Source organism: Natator depressus, chromosome 3, assembly GCF_965152275.1.
Source record: "Natator depressus isolate rNatDep1 chromosome 3, rNatDep2.hap1, whole genome shotgun sequence".
NCBI classification, from domain to species: Eukaryota; Metazoa; Chordata; order Testudines; family Cheloniidae; genus Natator; species Natator depressus.
In genome coordinates this window covers 195,521,877-195,541,380 of record NC_134236.1, presented here as the reverse complement: position 1 = coordinate 195,541,380, position 19,504 = coordinate 195,521,877, and the positions used below count along the sequence as shown (strand labels likewise).

General features: G+C 38.8%; 1 protein-coding gene across 5 annotated transcripts in view; it reads left to right on the top strand.

Annotated features, from left to right (window-relative positions):
- Window positions 1-18,717, top strand: part of B3GNT2 (UDP-GlcNAc:betaGal beta-1,3-N-acetylglucosaminyltransferase 2) — a 42,187-nt gene extending 23,470 nt beyond the window's left edge. For 3 of the 5 annotated variants that reach the window (XM_074949606.1, XM_074949609.1, XM_074949607.1), the window contains exon 2: window positions 15,851-18,717. In XM_074949606.1, coding sequence (XP_074805707.1) covers window positions 15,860-17,053 — 1,194 coding nt within the window. In that variant the 5' untranslated portion in view covers window positions 15,851-15,859 and the 3' untranslated portion in view covers window positions 17,054-18,717. Of the gene's footprint in view, window positions 1-7,001; window positions 7,024-15,850 lie in introns of those variants that run through there. The other 2 variants (XM_074949608.1, XM_074949605.1) reach the window with 2 other exon arrangements.
- Window positions 18,718-19,504: the final 787 nt, after the last annotated feature.

The window sequence follows — 19,504 nt, the reverse complement described above, 5'->3', positions numbered from 1 at the left end:
TCCCAGAGCCTCCCAGCCCCGCTGATCAGTGCCTCCCACTCCCTCCCCACACCTCCCAGTCAGCTGTTTTGTGGCGTGCAGGAGGCTCTGTGGGGGAGGAGCGAGGGCATGGCAGGCTCAGGGGAGGGGGCGAGAAGGGGTGGAGTGGGGACAGGGCCTGTGGCAGAGCCAGGGGTTGAGCAGTGAGCACACACACCCCCCTCCTCCCGCGGCACATTGGAAAGTTGGCTCCTGTAGCTCCAGCCCCAGAGTCGGTACCTATACAAGGAGGCACATATTAACTTCTGAAGAGCCACACGTGGCTCCGGAGCCACAGGTTGGCCACCCCACCCTAAACCATGTTGGTGGGGGGGGGCCTCCCCAAATTTCATGGCAACTTCTGGCTTGTATGTATCAAGTTAATTTTTCAAGCATTGTCTTGGTGGTATTGCTCTGAACATTTGTATGGGACATACATGTGAAATACCTGATCCCCAGCATCTTGCTCCTCAGGTCAGCAAGGCGTGCTCAGGAGTAGAAGTAATCTCAGAGGAATCTGAAAATGTCCTGGATTGCTCAATGATACCTTCAGCCAGTTAAGCATCTTTCTACACTACGATTACAACGTTCAGAGGATCCAGTTACAACACAGTTATCCCCTGACCTGCTTACAACATGGTTCCAATTTGTAGTGAAAAATGGATCTTAATTCTGTTGGAAACATCCAAGGCTTTTAGCCTGGCTATGTAACAAAGATAAAGTCCTGTTTAGAGTGCATATCAGAATTACGTGGAAATGGTGACCTCACACTTGATTGTAATTGTAGCTTAGATTGGCTTTGAATGGCTCCAAGCAGATTCTTGTCCTGTTCTTTGCCACGAAGATGGTGGCCTCGATATTGAGGGCGGTGGATTGTGGAGGAGGGAAAGTACTGTGATATGATACAATAGTTTTATTTTAAATTTTACAAACACCTGCTTAGAATGCCTGAGTAGATTTGTGCCTTAGATTATTTCCAAGTATATAGAAACTGAGGAAAAACAATTTGGTTCTTTTAGATCTTGATTAAATTCAATACTCATAAACTAATCAAACAGATTATAATTTTATTTTAAATTGAAAGCAGGGGAGAAAGGGATTAATTTTTACATTTGCTTGTGAATCTAATGTAATGCAGTATGGGCTGTATTCTGTGTGTTTCCAATTTTGGATGTAAAGTACATGAACGGCATGCTGAGGAGTAGAAAATTTGCTTGCTCCATATTTAAAAATATAACTGGCAATCAAGTAGGTTTTGTTTGAACGTGGATTAATTTCTTTGTTAGCTTTTATATTGGAAATTATTCTAAAGTGCATTTTTGAAGTCTGCATTCTTTCCTACTTCCCTCCAGCTGTTTTATATAATACCATTAAGAGCTTGATCATTTTCCCCCTTCACCGAGTTTTATTTGGTAAATGTGGTTTTTCTTTGTTTTGAAGTTGGAGTTGACACTAATATTGCTGTTTTTATTTACTTATGTACCAGAATTCAGTATCAGCACTACTTTGAGAATAGTGTTTAACTGCAACTGCAGACCACCAAAGGGAAGTGCATGATGAAAACAAAGTTTCTTTTAAAATGTCACTAATAAAGTGATAGCTTTAGTTGTGGGATGGGTGAGGAGAGAATTATTTAGATGTGGGCTGCCTTTAACATTGTTTTAATATCTGATTAAAGTAGGTTAGAGCTTGGAACTAAAGAACTTGGTAGTGTATCTTTTAGACAAATAATGTGTTTCTACTTCAGTCTGGCAGTGGAATTTCTTCTTGACTGATGGCCAAAGTTAAGGTTGTTGCAAGAAATCTGTGCGCGTAATACGTATCTTTTTTTTTATGGTTAATGGCATACTTCACCATGTGTCTGAAAATGCACCTTTAAAAGGCTGTAAATAGTGAGCTTTAAACATTTCAAACTAATCATAACTATTCGTAGTCTGATAGTTTGTTGACTTCATGACTTCCTTAAATATTTCATAATTTTTTTCTTTAAATATTTTAAAGTGAATGCAGAGTATACATGGTATTGGACTGAATGTATAGGAGACTGAGGCTATGCCTACACAAGAAAGTTGCAACAACTTAAACTGGTTTTTGAACCAGTGCCAACCTCTTTATTTCTGACAACAAAATTGATTTAAGTTAAACCAAAATAAGCCTGGTTTTAACTAAAGAAAGAGTGTCCCCGCCATTTTTTTGCACTGTTTTAACCAAGTTGATCTAAACAATTTAAACCTTTAATTAAGCTGGTGCAACTTTATGATTTGTGTCACGCTCTATTTGGGTAGAAATTTGAATACCGTTAAAGCACAAATACAGCATTGTAAAATGGTTTTTATTAGTTAATTAAAAAAACAACTTTAAAAACAAAACATGTTTTATACGACTTATTATAGAAAGAAAGTACTACCTGTAGGTAGTGAATTAAACTGATTCTTTCTGGTCACCATGTCCTTCAAGATTTTAGTAGCGGTCATTCACTCACAGCTACTTTTTTATTCATAGATTGGAAAAGGAAAACAAGCTTTTCCTGTTTTCTAAACTGCCAGTCATTTCTCGACTTTGAATGAACTAGTCACTGAACTGAATTAGTTGAATAAATTGAAATTAAGAAAATATTCTCCTTCGAGTGCTTGTCCATATGTACATTCCATTACTAGTGTTCAGGTGACTCATGCTCTCAAGTTTGGAGTGCTTTGGACATCTGGCCATGCACTTTGAGAATCTTCATGCTTCACGTTGAGGGCATATAATGGCGGAGTGCACTAGCCATTACTCGGTTCCTCTCCTCTTGGCTTTCAGACTTGAGTGCTCGCTGTCCATATGACTGCCAACAACTATTCTACCTGTGTAGTTACTCTAGTTTTTAGTAGTTAGTTTGCCCGTTAGCAAGTTTTTATTTTAGTGTTTTGGGGTGTGTTTAAGCGTTCTTATTTCTATTTTAAATGTATTTTTAGATCCAGAGTTGCCTCTTCCAGGTCCCCTAATTTCAAGTATTACTGTGTATATCACCGAACCGTGCCCCTGACTGACAGACACGTGTCTTGGCAGCCTCAGAGAATTGTGTGTCACTGGAAGATGTTCAGTTTGCCAGTTCTTTAACTCACATATGAGAGAGGATAGGGAATCATGCCTACGGATCTTAATGAATAGATCTTTGAGGTCGGCATCTGACCTGGGATCTTTGAAATACACTTCTCACTCCTCCCTTCCCTCCCCCCCTCCCCGTTGTGTGGCCCCTCAGAACGGAAGAGCCTGGGAACTGAGACTCAGCGATATGTCAGTAAAGTCTAAGGAAGTGGTAAGCCAGGGAAGCGTATTTCCTACTAAGAGCTTGAGCAAGGCCTCCCCTCGACACCATTCAGTCTGAGACTTCATGACTCTAAGCAGTTAACCATTGAAGCTCAGCTTCATCTGGGCGCTGAAGCACCTCCGGCAGGGCTGAGGCTGCCAAAGCCTCCGTCATCGATAAGGAACTCAGCACCTATAGCAGCTCATACAGTAGCATCAACATCAGCACTTCCACAACCTGCTCTGGTACTGCTGCCTTCTGCACTGTGTGCTGTACCATCAGCCTCTGCATGGAAGCCTGAACTGGTGCTGCGGGAGTAATCAGAACTGAGACACTTGTGCATCCCAGAGGTTTATAGCACTGAAGGACCTCTTAATTCTTCTGGAGTCAGAATCGCCTCTCTTACCAATATTGGCAGCTGTGTCAGCACCAAGACATCAAACTTCCTTGGCACTATTGATGCCCATAGCACTATCCTCTACTTTGAAGGACCTGGCTCCTTCAGTGGAACCGGACTATGCTTCATTGAAAGTCTCTGTTGATGATAGAGCCTCAAACATGCTCTCCTCAAAAGTGGCCACAACATCATCATTTTTGGAACTGAGACCTTCCTCTAGAGCTAGGTATTGGGACATTCTATCATCAGAACAAGGGCATTGATTTTTTACACTCTAGGCACTGGGACCATATCAACCAGTTCCAGCGTGGCCACTGGGGTCTGTGATAACTCCCAGAGCAGAACTGAGCAATACAAGAGACTGTCTACTTCACCTACAGTATCCAGAGCTGACCCTGTGCCACCACAACCCCTGTTCAAGACCTCTCCTCTTCAACACCAAGAGGAAGAACCTGAGAAGACAGCACCCATGGCTGAACTCCCATCTCCACAGGCCACATCCTTATCTTTCCCAGATGGGGCAGTCATCTCTTCAGGTGCCCTTTGGGTGATTTCAGTGGCTTTTAGAAGCTTCTTAAGAGGGTGGTGAAAGCTCTCATAATATCCATGGAAGAAGTCCAGGAACAAACCAATAAGCTTGTAGATCTACTCCAATCCTCCACACAAGAGAAGATAAGACTCCCTTAGTTGAATTGGTAAGCATTGCTAAGTTACTTTTTTAGTGCTGCAGGAAGATGGGAATTTGAGAAATATTTGATTATATGGTGGTGGAATTAGAGATGAAGGATAGCCTAATGGTTAAGGCACTGGCCTGAGACTCAGGAGATTGGTGTATGAGAGACTTTTGTGTGATCTGCAAAGCATTTTTTAAAATTTGATATTTTGCCTTTTTGTTGCAGTGCATGAATGTCTGAAGTCATTTAGTTTTTGTTCAGGGTGGATAAAAATCAATGATTTTTTTTTTTAAATCATATTGGATTTTTTAATTTAAATTGGATTTTTTTGATTTTTTTCCTCAAAAAGCATTTTATCTAAAGGTAGTTTTAATTAAGATACATTATATCTCAAAGATATCTCATCATGGAATAGGGATTATAAATTCTAATTCTGCAGTATGAGACAATATATTAATGTAAAGTTTTGTAAATGATTTCCAATAGTTCATGGATTAGGGACCCAATTTCATGGGGTACCAGGAGCTTCTGTATAGATTATTTAGGTTAATCTTTCTATCTACCCAATGGGACTCAGTGCTCAGTCTAGAAGATACCATCAGAGATGCTTAGTTTTGCAGTTCTCAAACTGGATTTGCGTTGCCAGAGATAACATGCTTGTTAACAGCAAAAATGTTTTAAATAAATAAATAATATACAGAAGTGAGAAATAACAGACCTCAACCATGTTGTCCCTCTGTAAATTTGTGTACGCTGAGTCAATCCCTTACCTCTCTCTAAAAGTGCAAAGTTTCAAAAAGTTCAATGAATAGAAGATTGTTGGGGGTGGGATAGATCTGGACAAGGAGAAGAAGTCTGGAGATAAATGTGAGCAGGGAGGGACAGGCAATAGGAAAAAAAAGTGAAACTGTTTGAGTAGCATTTTCCAGAAGTCATGAGGTCTTTCTGAGTGTAGCCTTCATTGATTTGAGATCTACCATACCATTCACTCACTAGAAGGGAAAACCTATAATGGCAGCAGGTTGTAAAAGAGACCCAGTTTGGGAATAAGAACCATTCAAGAAGTATGTTTTCTGATGATATTTTAAAGAAAGTCACACCAGTGAACTGGTGGAAGTCACTTAAGGGCTTGGATTCAGAGACTGTTGAAATGATGATCTCTTTTAACAGCAGTAGCTTCTTCTGCCAGTGTAGAAAGAATATTTTCTTCCTTTGGATTAATTCATTCCAAATTGAGAAATTGTTTGGGACCTGAAAAAGCCAGAAAGCTTGTTTTTCTTTTCCAGATTATGAACAAACAGGAAAATGAAGGTGAAGACGACTGAGTTAGCTGCAGACGCCAGTATTTTAAGTTTCTCGTGTTGACCTGGCTGACACAGTCGATTTAATTTTTTTTTTAAATATTTCATTTAACAATGTTAGTTAAAAACAATTTTAACAAAAACAAACCTGATTTTAAAAAACTTGAATATTTAACTAAATTCATACGCTTGTTTTGTTTAAAATATTATATGTTTGCTGTTGAAGAAAAAAATCCGGAATACATAACGTTGTTTTAGTTAAATAAAACAATTTAAATGTCTGTCTGGTGATGATCTTCTCCTAATACAGCATGGCAAGAGAAACCTCCGAATATTAATGATTAACCTGTTTAATTCGAGGTAGTTCACCTCCCAATGACTTAAAAAATATCTGCTTCAGTTACCTTTGGTAAATGAAATAACTAAACAATCATTCATTTTCTGATATAGCTGTAAAACGAATCTGAAAAATTTTCAAAATAAATCACTTTAAAAACATATAGTGTGTACCTTCTAAAAATGAAACCTACATCTATCTCTGAGTTGTGAAGAATACGTATTAAAGTTATAAGAGCCAACAAGAATGCACTTTTATGTAGAGATCCGTGATTAAATCAAGTCTTCCTGCCTAGTGATTTAAATCAAATCCTCCCTGTTTTTGTTTAAAGAAAAGTTTTATTTCTGTTTGTTTACTTTGGAAATCTCACAAATGTCAAGTATCTTTGCTGGAGAACTTCTGAGATGGCTCAAGGATGCTTATATTAACTTCTGATGCTTTATTTGAAAGAAGGAATGTGTTGAATCTCGAAGTATTCTTTTATCCAAAGTGATAATTAGGAATTAAAGTTATTTAGGTGTTAATATAAATCTTCCACTGTACACTGTATTTCAATGTTCTCACACTCTCTGGTCCAGAGACTATGTAGGTATTTTATACAAAGTGGAATGGGTTTAATGGGAGGGCTTGAGAGAGAGGCCTACCGCAGAATAGCCTATATAGTTTGATGGTTAAGACACTCATCTTTGAAGGGGGAGACCTGCATTCAGTCCTTCCTCCAGAGAAGGGATTTTAACCTGGGTTTCCCATATCCCAGGTGAGTGCCCTAATGACTGGGCTATTTGGTATGAGGGGGGCACCTTCTCTTCCAGTTTTGTGAATCTAGCCTGGCATCTCCTTTGCTTTTATTAAGAAAGGTTAAAAATGCCTAGAAACAAAATGTTTAGTTTGATCCAAAATGTAACTTTTGTTGACTTTGTTTGATTACCAAAATACTTTTATTTTTGGTTCAGGTCAAACTGGATTCTTTTCGTTGTTTTTTCTAGCAACTGCCCGCGGACTTCAAGGTCAGTGTTACTAGAGCTGGGCAATAAAACACTTCTTCTGTTAATATTACAGAAAGTATGCTGAGTGTAATCAGGTAATGGGATAACTTAGATATGGACGTTTAACTTAATTATTTTTTGGAGGGGAATGGGCCAAATCTCCATTGTTATCCCTTCCTTGATGAAGTTGGTAGGTATAACTAAAATTCAAGTAATAGTTTCTTCCTTAAACATCTGGTTCGTTAATTTTACTCTGGATCTTTGACCCCACCATTCCTTTGGATTCTGTGCATCTGCGGGTTTTCCCTCTCTTTTACTTCTTAAGAGGGTCTTCTGGAATTGCCATCTCTCCATATATTATTCTCCAAACGGGCCACATCATGGTGACACCCCAGATGAAGTACCCAGGAGAGTTTTTTGCCTATAAAATGTCAGGAAAGATGAGTTATGATAAAATCAATTTTATAATCTTGGTCAGGATTTCCCTTTAAGATTTTAGTACAGGATGGACTGAGAATTTAAATACTAACAGTACAGGAAAGTGCTGGTATCAGAGTAAGACACTCCTTACATTGTCCTTTGGTGACCCTTCTCACTGATTTATGGAAGAGCATTGTGTTCCAAAAGGAGTAGTGTTTCATTCTCATCAGCGGAGGGATAAATGCATAAGCTGTTTTGTGCGGGAGAAGACAGCTGTTTCTGCAGATGTCTTCCTGTCTTTGGAGGAGAATTGAGTGCCCCAAACCAAATCTGAGAAGGCTAAAATGAGTGTGGTGAGAAAGGAATGAGCACATGTGAGAATACTAAAAGAAGTGTGTTAGTCGATGAGAAATTAGTAAAACAAAGGTCCTGTCCACATACAGAAGTTGAACTGATTTAACATAAGTCAGTTTTTAAATCCATTTTAGTTAAATCACAGTAGGTCCTTGAATGGACACTTAAATTGTTTTACATTTAGTTGTAGTGATTGAGCTCAATTAAGCTAAGTCAATGTAAGTCACATTTCTCATCTAATAACTCTCTTCTGTCAGTGGCTTGGACATAAATACCTATAAACTACATCCAGAACAGAGATCCACAGCAGAGGAATAAAAACAAATTTTTGTCATCAATATTTGTACTAGGTTACAACTGTAAAATACTTTCAAAAGAATATGCAATAGAAATATGACTTATTAAACTCATTTTGTGCCGAATACCTTGCTTGAGTATTGGGAAGTGAATAATATAAAAATAAATTACTTTTTTCCTGCTCAACCATGTACATCCCAGACAAGTAAAGAATGAATAAAGAATGAGTCCTCAGACATCTCACCATTTGCCCTAAGTTTTCCATGGGCACTGGTCAGGCTGAGTAATAAAGTTTAGGTGCTAAGAATATATGAATATACAATCCTTAATATATTTTTCTAGCACCATGCTATGAGGTACTAAATAATCCAAAAAACATAATAGCATAGTAAAAATTGAAGGGACACTTTTCATCTTCAGTACTGGTTTTAATCTGGCTCGTCTGATTTCTAAAGGTAAAATAGTAATGGTGAGAAGGACAAGAAGGGTTAGAAACATTGGGAGCAGATTCTATGTAGGAAGGGATTCAGCTTTTGTGTCCTTTACATTGTAAATGTGTGTCTGGGAAGGGTAAGATTAGTTGCCAACAGGAAGAACTTCCATTTTCGAGAAAATAGAGGAACTCTGCTTTAATTTTGCTAGGTTGTACAAGAGTACCTATGAGTTAGGGTGTCCGTCCACAGAGGTGAATCTACTAGGAGAAATGGAAATTACAGATGAACAAGTAGTTTTGCCTCCCTGACCCCCTTAAAATTCTGTCCATGGCATTTCCTTTTTACATTGTGTTCCCTCTGTGACTTCTAATTTCTGACTTCCGCTTTGGATGACACTACTTTGTATTGCACAAACTCTTTTTACGATTTTTGGCTTGTTTTTTTTAAAACTAAGATCCTGGCTAGATCACTGCTTCCTACTAAATATTTCAAAGGTGAGAACTATTGGCTAGGTAAGTGGTGTAATGTAGAACGTTTTATAGAGCATTGGGATTTTTTCCACAGGGGAGAGGGCCTGCAGAGTTTGGATAGTCACCAATTTACTAGCAAGGTAACCAGTCATTGTGATAGACTTGCTAGAGCAGTCAAGTGTTTAATTTACAACAAAAGGGGAGTGTATTAAGGGATAAAAACAGTTGAAATGTTAACCATATAACTCAGAATCAAGGTGTACTGAACTTAATGATTCAAGGTATTGAACAACTTATTGAAGAATGAGGCGGATTCTATATCACTTGAAATCTTCAAATCAAGCAGTCCTATAGGTTAAACCACAACATATTGGACTGCTGAAGTAATTACTTGGTGAAATGTTATGCCATGAGTTGGGTAGGAGGTTAAACTAGTTGATCGCAATGGTCCGTTCTGGCCTTAAAATCTATAAAAAATTAAGTCCTTTTTGTCTCATTGCAGATTCCACAGTCACTCTCCCTAATTCAGATCTTAACTCTTCTTCCAAACTATTCCTTTTTTTATACCTCCCTTGTCTACAAGTTTGCTTATCACCATTTTGAAATATTGCTGAAGTACGTCCTTACCTTGAACAAAACTTTGCTGAAAACCTTAATTCCTTCCTAGAGTACTGTGGTTTCTGTAGTTTCTTAAAATTTAGATTTCGTATTGAATCTTTCTCTATGTTAAGTATCCTTACACCTTCTTGTCAACTGTCTAAATGGGCCCTCTTGATTATCACTACAAAAGTTTATTTTCTCCTGCTAATAATAACTCATCTTAATTAGCCTCTTACAGTTTTTATGGCAACTTTCACCTTCTGTGTGTGTGTGTGTGTGTGTGTATGTATGTATATGTATATATATATAATCTTCTTACTGTATGTTCCATTCTGTGCATCCTATGAAGTGGGCTGTAGTCCACAAAAGCTTATGGTCTAATAAATTTGTTAGTCTCTAGAGTGTCACAAGTACTCCTGTTCTTTTTTTAAAATTTAGAGACAGGCATTTAGGTAATCAAGAACGCTGTGGCCAGGTTTCTGACAATTGTCTCATTTTCCTCCTCTTTCTATTTTGAGGTTTTCAGAGCTTTGCCTCTGAATTGGGGTCATGGGTTATAGCTACCCTCCCATCAACTTAGGTTTAGATGCTTTTCATTTAGTCTCACAGAAAAGTGTTAGTGCAGCCAGTATTCCTCTGTCTCAGCTCACCGCCTTCACAGTGCTCCCAGCCCAAAGAGAGAGGAATATAGTTCAGTACCAAACGCAAATGTACTGCCACTGAACTACTGTGCTAACAATTTCTCTTCTGTATTCTCCTCTTCCACCCACCCCCACTCCTTTTTTGCCTGCCTGCCTCATCCCTACTGAGCACCCTCAGCAGCAGATTGTATCTGTTTTTGCATGTAGTAACTTCCCCTTATTATTCAAAAAAAGAAGCATGAAATTGGTGATTCAGCCACAGCTCCTGTTGGGGTCATACAGGAACTCCAGAGTCCAGGCACAGACACAGACCTTATCAACCCATGGATTTGCACTGTTTAACTAAAGGTGTGTTTTCAAAACAGTTTAAACTTTAGCTAAACAGATGGAAATTTGTGTCTGTACCAGTCCTTGACTACTGCTGAAGGTGTAGAATCTACTGGTTTTTCTCTTTCTTTGTTGCAGCTGGCAGCAGGGATCATTCTTCTTTCTTCTGAGGTACTAGCTACACTTTTCACTGGCAAAGGTACACTGGTGTAGATCCTTAGTGTATGTGTCTTTTTATACCAGTGCAACAGGATTGGTGCATTTTTCCTTAATTTGAAACAGTGGTAGATGTGTCTATGCTGATGCAAGTATATCAGTGTAGCTACACTGATGTAAAAGTATCCAGTGTAGCCAAAGACTGGGTTAGAAGCACACTGGCTTCCTCTGGGCTTACTACTACTTCAGTTCTTATAATACATAGATTCTAAAGACAGAAGAGACCATTATGGTCATCTAGTCTGAATGGCAAAGGTTTTCCATGATACTGACTCTAGTTAAAACCTCTTCAGTAAAGTCTGTCCACATGACCTGCTCAGATTGCTACTACTAAAGTGTAAGTGGCAAAAAACACTGGTCTAGTACATTTTTATGCTGTTACTGCTGGCAAGCTACCTGAACTCAAAATTCACACCACTAGCATTTTGGTCAGTCAGTGCAGCACCAACAGACCAGATGGAAAACAAGACTGGTCTTAAGACACAGCTGTGTCTGTTTACACCACAGAAAAAACATATGTGGCAGACTGTTACTGGTTTTGGAGTTGTAAATCCAGTTCCCCTGGTTGTCTGGCAACCTTACATCATCTTATGTCCTCAAGCATGAAGTTTTAAAATTGTAAAGTCTATCTAGTGCAACTGCAGTTGCTATCTTTTTTATGAAACTTACTGAGCTACTTGTCAAAATTATAATTCTTCAGCGATGAGTTCTACTGGCTTACCCTTTAAAAGAACATTTTCTTCTTCCATTTTAAACTTCTTGCCTTTTTAGTTTGTGACTCAGTGTATAGTTGTTATACTGTATGGTGAATAATACAAGTGTTCAAATGGCCCTCTTCCTTCTGCTTATTAAAACCACTTTTTTGAAGAAATATATTCAAGAGAGTTAATTGCTGTAGTTTAACAAAAATTGGTGATCTGTTTCTGTCTTGCAAGCCATTAACTTATTCATCGTACTATATGTAAATTACATAGTTAGAAACAACAAAAAATCAGTATGTTCATAAAATTTTAATTTAAAAAAATTCTAATTTCCCTTATTAGATCTTCATTATTCAGCAACATATTTCACACAACTTGCATTGTTGCATGGAACTCTGCTTTTAAAAATGGCTTATACTTATCCCACAATGAACTATTTAATTACATGATGGCGTACTATTTTTTTCAACAGGACCCCTACCTCAATCAGTGCACAGGATGGACCTGCTCTAGAGATGAATCATGGTTGTGTAGTGAATAGAGCTGTGCAGGAACTGGAATTTCCATCCCATGGAAAACTTCACTTTTATTAAATCGTTTTGAGTCTGATTTAGAATGAAATGTCAGAAATGAGAAATTTTCTACAGAACAGAAACTTTTTTGAAAAATTCAGTTTCAGAAAAAAACAGAATTTTTAAAAAAATGTCTAGACCAGCTAACCACCCGCCTCCCTGGCAAGCTGACTGAAGAGCCAGGCAATCTGGGGAGCCAGCCACCTGGGGATGTGGTTGCCTTGCTTCCTGGGGAACATAGGAAGCCAGACAGCTTGGAAAGTTGAGTAGCCTGGCATCCCGTTCACTGGGGAGCTTGTCAGGTGGGCAGTCTGGGAAGCCTTGAACGTCTGCTGTGTGGACTGCCGGGAGGGTGGGGAGCTGCCTGGTTCGTATTGAAACTTTCAACAGAATCAGCACGTTCCCATGGAACACATAGGTTCTGTCTAGTCAGCGTTTCCAGTGGAAAACTTCCATCAGAAAATTTTCAACCACCTCTGGTAGTGACGGAGGCTGGCTTTAGGATCCCTGTCTTATTTTTTTAAGAAGTTGAAAGGTATGTAATGAATGAGGGAAAAGATTGCAGGAAGTGAAAGGATGGTCTCATAGTTAAGGGAGTGAAATGCCACCCTGGAAGTTGGGATTCTATCCCTGCTTCTGCCATAAAGTTCTTGTGTGGCACGGGGCAAGTCACTTAAACCAGACATTTTACATGTGGTCTCCAGTTGTGTGTGGCTCACTTTCTGGATGTCCAGCTTGAGACCATAGATTCTGATTTTCAGAAGTGCTGACCACTCACATGACTTGTCTACACTGGCAATTTAAAGCGCTGCAACTTTCTTGCTCATGGGGTGTGAAAAAACACACCCCCGAGTGCAGCAAGTTTCAGAGCTGTAAAGCGCCAGTGTAAACAGTGCACCAGCACTGGGAACTATCCTTTTTGTGGGGTTGGTTTTTTTAGAGCGCTGGAGAGCTCTCTCTCCCAGCAGTCTGCAGTGACTACGGAAGCCACGTTAAAGTAATGTTTAGTAATATAATTCAAGACTGTATCATAATTTATGTACACAAAGGGTCGAATTAAAGTTGCACAGGCCCAGCCCTGAAAATTATTATGGTGGGCAGGTTTGGTTGTTGACTGGTAAACGCTCTGAGCTTTCCCTTTGTTTCCAAGAGTGGTTTGACTTTCTGTGCTTGTCCTATTTTAATCCTATCATTTTTCACTTACATTTTATGTGCAGCAAGAATGCACTGTTCAAAGAATATAAGTTGCTTACCACCCACTTTTAGATGGTTTTTCCTTCTAATTTGGTTCTTAGTCTTCCAGTTTTTCAGCTATGTCTGATTTAGTTATCCAAAATGTATTTACCCTTTCATCTCTGAAACACATTCTTGCACTTCCTTTTGGTACTCGTTTATTTCTAATGTGTCTGTTTTGGTTTCCATATTGTCAATCTTTGAGTCCCAAACAGTTACTATATTAGTGGTAACTTGTGCTACAACTCCCCAGCCCATATTGGAGGATAAATTATTTGCCCTCAGTGGTGTCAAGCACAGTTGTTGTTGTTGTTTGTTGTTTTTATACCTAATCTCTTTTGAATTTTGTATGCATCAATGGAATCCAGCGGTTCTCAAACGTGGGTCGGGACTCCAAAGTGGGTCACGACCTAATTTTAATGGAATCTCCTGGGCTGACATTAGACTGGCTGGGGCCAAGGGCTGAAGCCCTCATCCTGCCTCTCAAGGCCGAAGCTGAAGTACAAGTCCCACTGCCTGGGGCTTTGGTTTCAGGCTTGGACAGGGCTCAGGTTACAGCCCCCCACCCCCGAGGATGAAGCCCTGGGGCTTCAGCTTTGGCTTTTTCGCCCAGGCTGGTGGGGCTTTGGCCCCCCTGCCTGGGGCGGCGGGGCTCAAGCAGGCTCAGGCTTCGGTTCTCCTTCCTGGGGTCATGTAGTAATTTTTGTTGTGAGAAGGGGGGTTGCGGTGCAATGAAGTTTGAGAATCCTTGATGTAATCTATTAACTGGTATTTTGTGTTACTTGTTTAATTTGATGTACTATCAGGCACAGCAAGAAGAAGATAGTAACGGGAGGAGAAAATTAGATATCATATGATAGATGAAAGTATATGCTTGGAAACAATATTGTGTGATGCTAGACTATTGTTTTAAGACTCCTGCCAGAGGAGGAAAGAGAACTATTTAGTAGGTACTGTGTCTTTAAGAAAGAGGAAAAAAAATCCTCTTGACAACCTCAATAAGGTCTGTTCTATGGCTTCTTTTGTCTGACTCTGGTGGTCCCTCTGGGGAGGAGGATAGGAAGGGCTATGGCAGGTCTCTCTCCCCTGTTACATTGGCTGCTGTTAGCTTGGGTGTCCTTGTTAGCTCTTTAGAAAATGAAAAACACTAGTTTTCTAAAAATTTGTGATGTATAGTTTGATATGGTCTTATGTTTTGGGTAATGTCCCACTCATATTGGTATCTCTTTAGAATTTTCATGTAGTTTGCATAATGTGGGTATTGTTGGGGGGGGGTGTTTGTGTATATTACACAAGTCCTTAAGAGTTGACAAGCTGTTGCTGCAAGGTTTATAATGTAAATTGTTCATTTTTTATTTAATTTTTTTTATAGGACTATAGAAAAAACTTGAAGTTAGTTTGGGTTCACTTATAGAATCCACAGGGCTCTTACAATTTATCAGAGGCTAATATAAAAGATATGTTCGAGGGAAAGGAGGGAGTACTAGTGAGTTTGGGGACAACATCCTGATGAGAAGCTCAGCTTACAGCATAGGGAAGTCACAGGAATTCCAACCAGCCTTATGGATACTTCTCATCCTTCATCTCAGCCTCTCGTGTCTGATAAACTCAAAGCTTTCATTCCCCTTGTTGTCTAGCTGCTAGAAGGAAGAGGGATCAATTTCGCTTCTTCTCAAGAGCTTCCTGGGAGAGTGTGTTGGAGAAGAGTAGTAAATCCTCCCTGCAAGGGGGTTGAGGAGGGTCTTAGCTACTTTCCCTACCCTTCTGGTTGCCGCACTAAGAAAGTGGCTTCCTATACCCCTGCCCCTCCCCCCTTTATTCTTTTTGGTAGTCCTCTCCTACAGATTACTTTAGTGTTACCTTCTGGTACAACTCATTTTCTTCCCCAGCAGGAGAATGAAATTCAGAATTATAAACAAGGTTCACTGCTGCCTACATAGAGCTGAATAGCAGCTTTGAACCTGGCCAAGCTTGTCAATTTCACTTGGCTTCTGCTTGGGAAAGCTAGGGGTAGTGACAAACTGTAGACTCAAAAACTGAGTACTGCAGCGGTTCACATTTGGAAGGATGTCACAACCATAAGGGGTTGTCACAACCCCACCCCCACCCAACCTTATTGTCTCAACCCAACCCAGCCTTAGGCTCACTTTATTACCAAGGAAAAGCTTACCAACTGCTGAGGGCAAATGAGCTCTCAAGCCTTGATTATTGTATAGTCAAACATTTTATCTCATGTAAATCTTTTGGAAAGAGATCACTTGCTAATAATTTAGATGTATGGTCAAATGCTTTATTCTGCTTTAGAAATTCAAGCAAAACTTTCCATCGTTGCTTGTTCTCTTGATTGACAAACTTTTCCTTTCTAATGGAACCAAACACCTATAGCTGCAGGAGAGAGCTTGTATATTAGAGGGTGACCAATTCATTTTTCATTTTCAGTATGTAAATGTCAACTCTTGGCTTGCTGACTTTTGTACACTGTGAGGTTTAGAAGTGGTCAAAAAAAACCTCTTGTATTCCTATGAAATTAGAAACCTGTTTGAAAAAGATTGAATAAAATCTAACCATCATTTTTCTTTTCAGATATGAGAAATGAGTGTTGGACGCAGAAGACTAAGGCTGCTGGGAATTCTGATGATGGTAAACTTTTTTATTTATGTGATTGTGGAAGTCTCCAAAAGTGGTGGTCAAGAGAAGAATACAAAAGGACAGGTTATAATACCCAGCAGCAAATTCTGGAAGAAATACACTCCTCACAAGGCCTATTGGAACAAACAGCAACAGAAGCTGGAATTCTTGTACAACCCCATTTTGACCTTGCTTTCCAATATGACTGTGGAAGAAACCTTAATTTCTAATACTAGTGTTCTGAATTCCTGTGACCCTGATCCATCAGTAACATCGGAGGTTAATGACTTTGCAACGTTGCCAGACAGATTTAAAGACTTCCTGCTTTATTTAAGATGTAGAAATTATTCATTATTAGTGGATCAACCAAAAAAGTGCAAACACAAACCTTTCCTGCTACTGGCTATCAAGTCACTTATACCACATTTTGATAGAAGGCAAGCAATTAGGGAATCTTGGGGTAAAGAAATACAATCAGGGGATGTAACAGTTGTAAGGGTCTTTTTGTTGGGACAGACCCCTCCAGAAGATAACTTTCCTGATCTTTCAGACATGCTGAAATTTGAGAGTCAAACCCACCAAGACATTCTTCTTTGGAACTACAGAGACACTTTCTTCAACTTGACTCTGAAAGAGGTGCTGTTTCTTAAATGGGTCAGCAGCACGTGTCCAGAGGCCCAGTTTATTTTTAAGGGGGATGATGATGTTTTTGTGAATACCCACCAGATCCTGGATTACTTGAAGAATTTATCAAAGGACAAAGCCAAAGACTTATTTATAGGTGATGTGATCAAAGATGCTGGACCTCATCGAGAAAAAAAATTAAAGTACTACATTCCAGAAAGTGTTTTTGAAGGTTCTTATCCTCCATATGCAGGAGGTGGTGGGTTTCTGTACTCTGGTGATCTGGCATTAAGACTGAACAATGCATCTGACCAGGTCCTCCTCTATCCTATTGATGATGTTTATACTGGAATGTGCCTTCAGAAACTTGGGCTTGCTCCGGAAAAACACAAAGGCTTCAAAACATTTGATATTGAAGAGAAACACAGGAATAACATATGTTCCTACACAAACTTAATGTTAGTACATAGCAGAAAACCTCAAGAAATGATTAAGATTTGGACACGCTTGCAGGATCCACACTTAAATTGTTAAATGTTTAAAGTAACACGTGTAAATGTCTTCAATTTATTTTCCAAGATTGGGTCTAATTTCTTCACTGAATCATTAAAACTCCTCTTTGTTCTCACTTAATGGTTTTTAAAGTTACTTCTCTTAAAAATCATTAGCTAGAAACATTTGTTCAGTACTTCTAAAAGTAAAAATAATACTAGAATAACAAATTTTTGAGAGTATGGCATGAAGACTTAGTCCTAATCTTTCCACTGTCTTAGCAGTTATTATGTTTCAATATTTCATCTACAAATTTTAAAATAGACTTCAGAAGTTATAACTAAAAATTCTTCAGTGATTCATGGTTAGCTATCACCATAATGTTGAAAGCATGGATTGCCCACTTTTCATTGCTAGTGCATCTTATTTTAATTGTGGTGGTAGAAGCTGTAAACACAGACTTTTTTTCCAGAGAAACTTGTCTGTTTGAAATAGCATTTGTAAAGTAAAAATTCAGAAATTGGGGAAGTCTAATTTTTACACAAAGTAAAAAAAAAAAAAATAAAAAAAATAATAACTTTAAAAAATTACACTAATTATTGAAAGGTGTTTTGATTTTGTAACTCTTCCTCTATCATATGCTACTTCTGAACAGTATTCTCTCATTTAAATGTGATCTGCTGTGCAAAATGTGTCTGCCTGTATCTGAAAGGATACTAAATCTCTACCTTTTATGTAATGATACTTTATATCTTATAAAATCACAATATAATTTCAAATGGGATAAAATTTAAGAGCTGGACATATAAGGAAGAGGATAGGTTTTATGTTGGACTTTGCTAATAGGCAGATTTTTGTCTTGAATTTCAGTTACGCTTTACAAATCAAAGTTCTTCTGTCACTCATTTTATTTACATAAAAGGCTGCTCTGGCCAGTCCTTGTTTTCTGTATTGATGTTAAAAACAATCATCAGGTAGCTTGATTTGATATGGATAACTGAAGTCTGAAATTGTACATCACTCAGGAAAGCTTGGTTTGGATCTCCTCTATAAACTGATGATGATAAACTCAGAACAGTATACATCTTAAACGTTTCAAGTTTTGAAAGTGAGATTTGGAAATTGCATGATGTGTCATACAGCATGTTTCCCAAAACTCCAGAAATCTTTTCTTGCCATATTTCCACATGTTGCTTATATGAGAATTTGTTCTAAGTAATGACCCCTTCTTTGTATATATAGGAGTGCCTGTCTATTTATTGTTCAGATTGAAGACCAAAATGTTTTCTTAAATATATTTGTGTAACATTTTATTTGTATACATTGTTGTCAGTCAAATATTTAAATAGAGCATGATATTTTAAATCTGTTGATGTAACATGTTAAATACAGTTAATTGTTTTTGAATTTGAAAAATAAAATTGTGATTTAAGTAGTTCTCATGTGCCTCTTGTATAGTCTGTATATAATACAAAGCTGTAAAACTATCAAACCCTTCACTGCATAATCAGTAACAAGCTATATTAAAGAATTTTTTTAAGTCTATGATCAGTTAGGAGTTTATTATTCAGCATATTCCTGTTTTAATCTGAGAATGCAATAGAGACTGAGGAAAAACAGATGTTGAATGGTGATTATGTATTAACTTCCTATGCATTATAATGCAGCTAAGTTAAGACAACACTAAATAGTAAGGAGCAGGAATAATTTTTTATGTCCTTAGGAAAACTATCATGGTGTTTAGAAACGGAACCCGTTCATGCTAACCTCCATGCTTTTCAGCAGAATAGAAAGGTGATATTGAAAAGACACTTGGGATGAATTTAAAGCGTGGCAATTGTGCCCAGCATTTTATATTTGTTTAAAGATTACCCCCCCACCCCCCCAAAAAAGTCATAGCCGCAATACTTCTTCACACGTTAGAACTCTCCTTCTTCCCCTCCCTGAAGGAAGTGGTGTTGCCTTTCATCCCCACCTCTGCCCCACATACACTTGAGACTCCCAGTCAATAGGCAGAACTCGGGCTGGGCCAAGAGTCCTAGCATGCCTTAAAGTATGGCTACAGCTGCATTGCCTCTGCCTGTTGCAAATCCTGCCTCCCTTCCAAAAGCGTCCCCAGGGATCCCCATTTCTCCTTCCAGCTCTGATGTCCAGCACACATGTGCCCTACTAGCCCTCCCCATAAGAAACAGAAAGGAAAGTGAGGTTGGACAGAGGCCTGGGGGAGGCTAATATCAAATTGGACAAGGCAGGGGTTGGCAAAACTGGTGATTACAAAATGTGAGGTGAGCAAAGAACTGGTGTAGGCCAGAGGGGAGGAGAGAACTGGAGAGACTGGCAAAGATCTGGGGAAATATAGATGAGGGGGAGAATTGGGCAGAAGGAGAGCGGACAGTAAAGGAAACCTTGAGTACTGGGGCAGAAACTGAAGAGTGGGAACTTTGAGGAGGGACAGAAGTACAAATGAGGGGTGCAGAGACATAGGGTATGTTT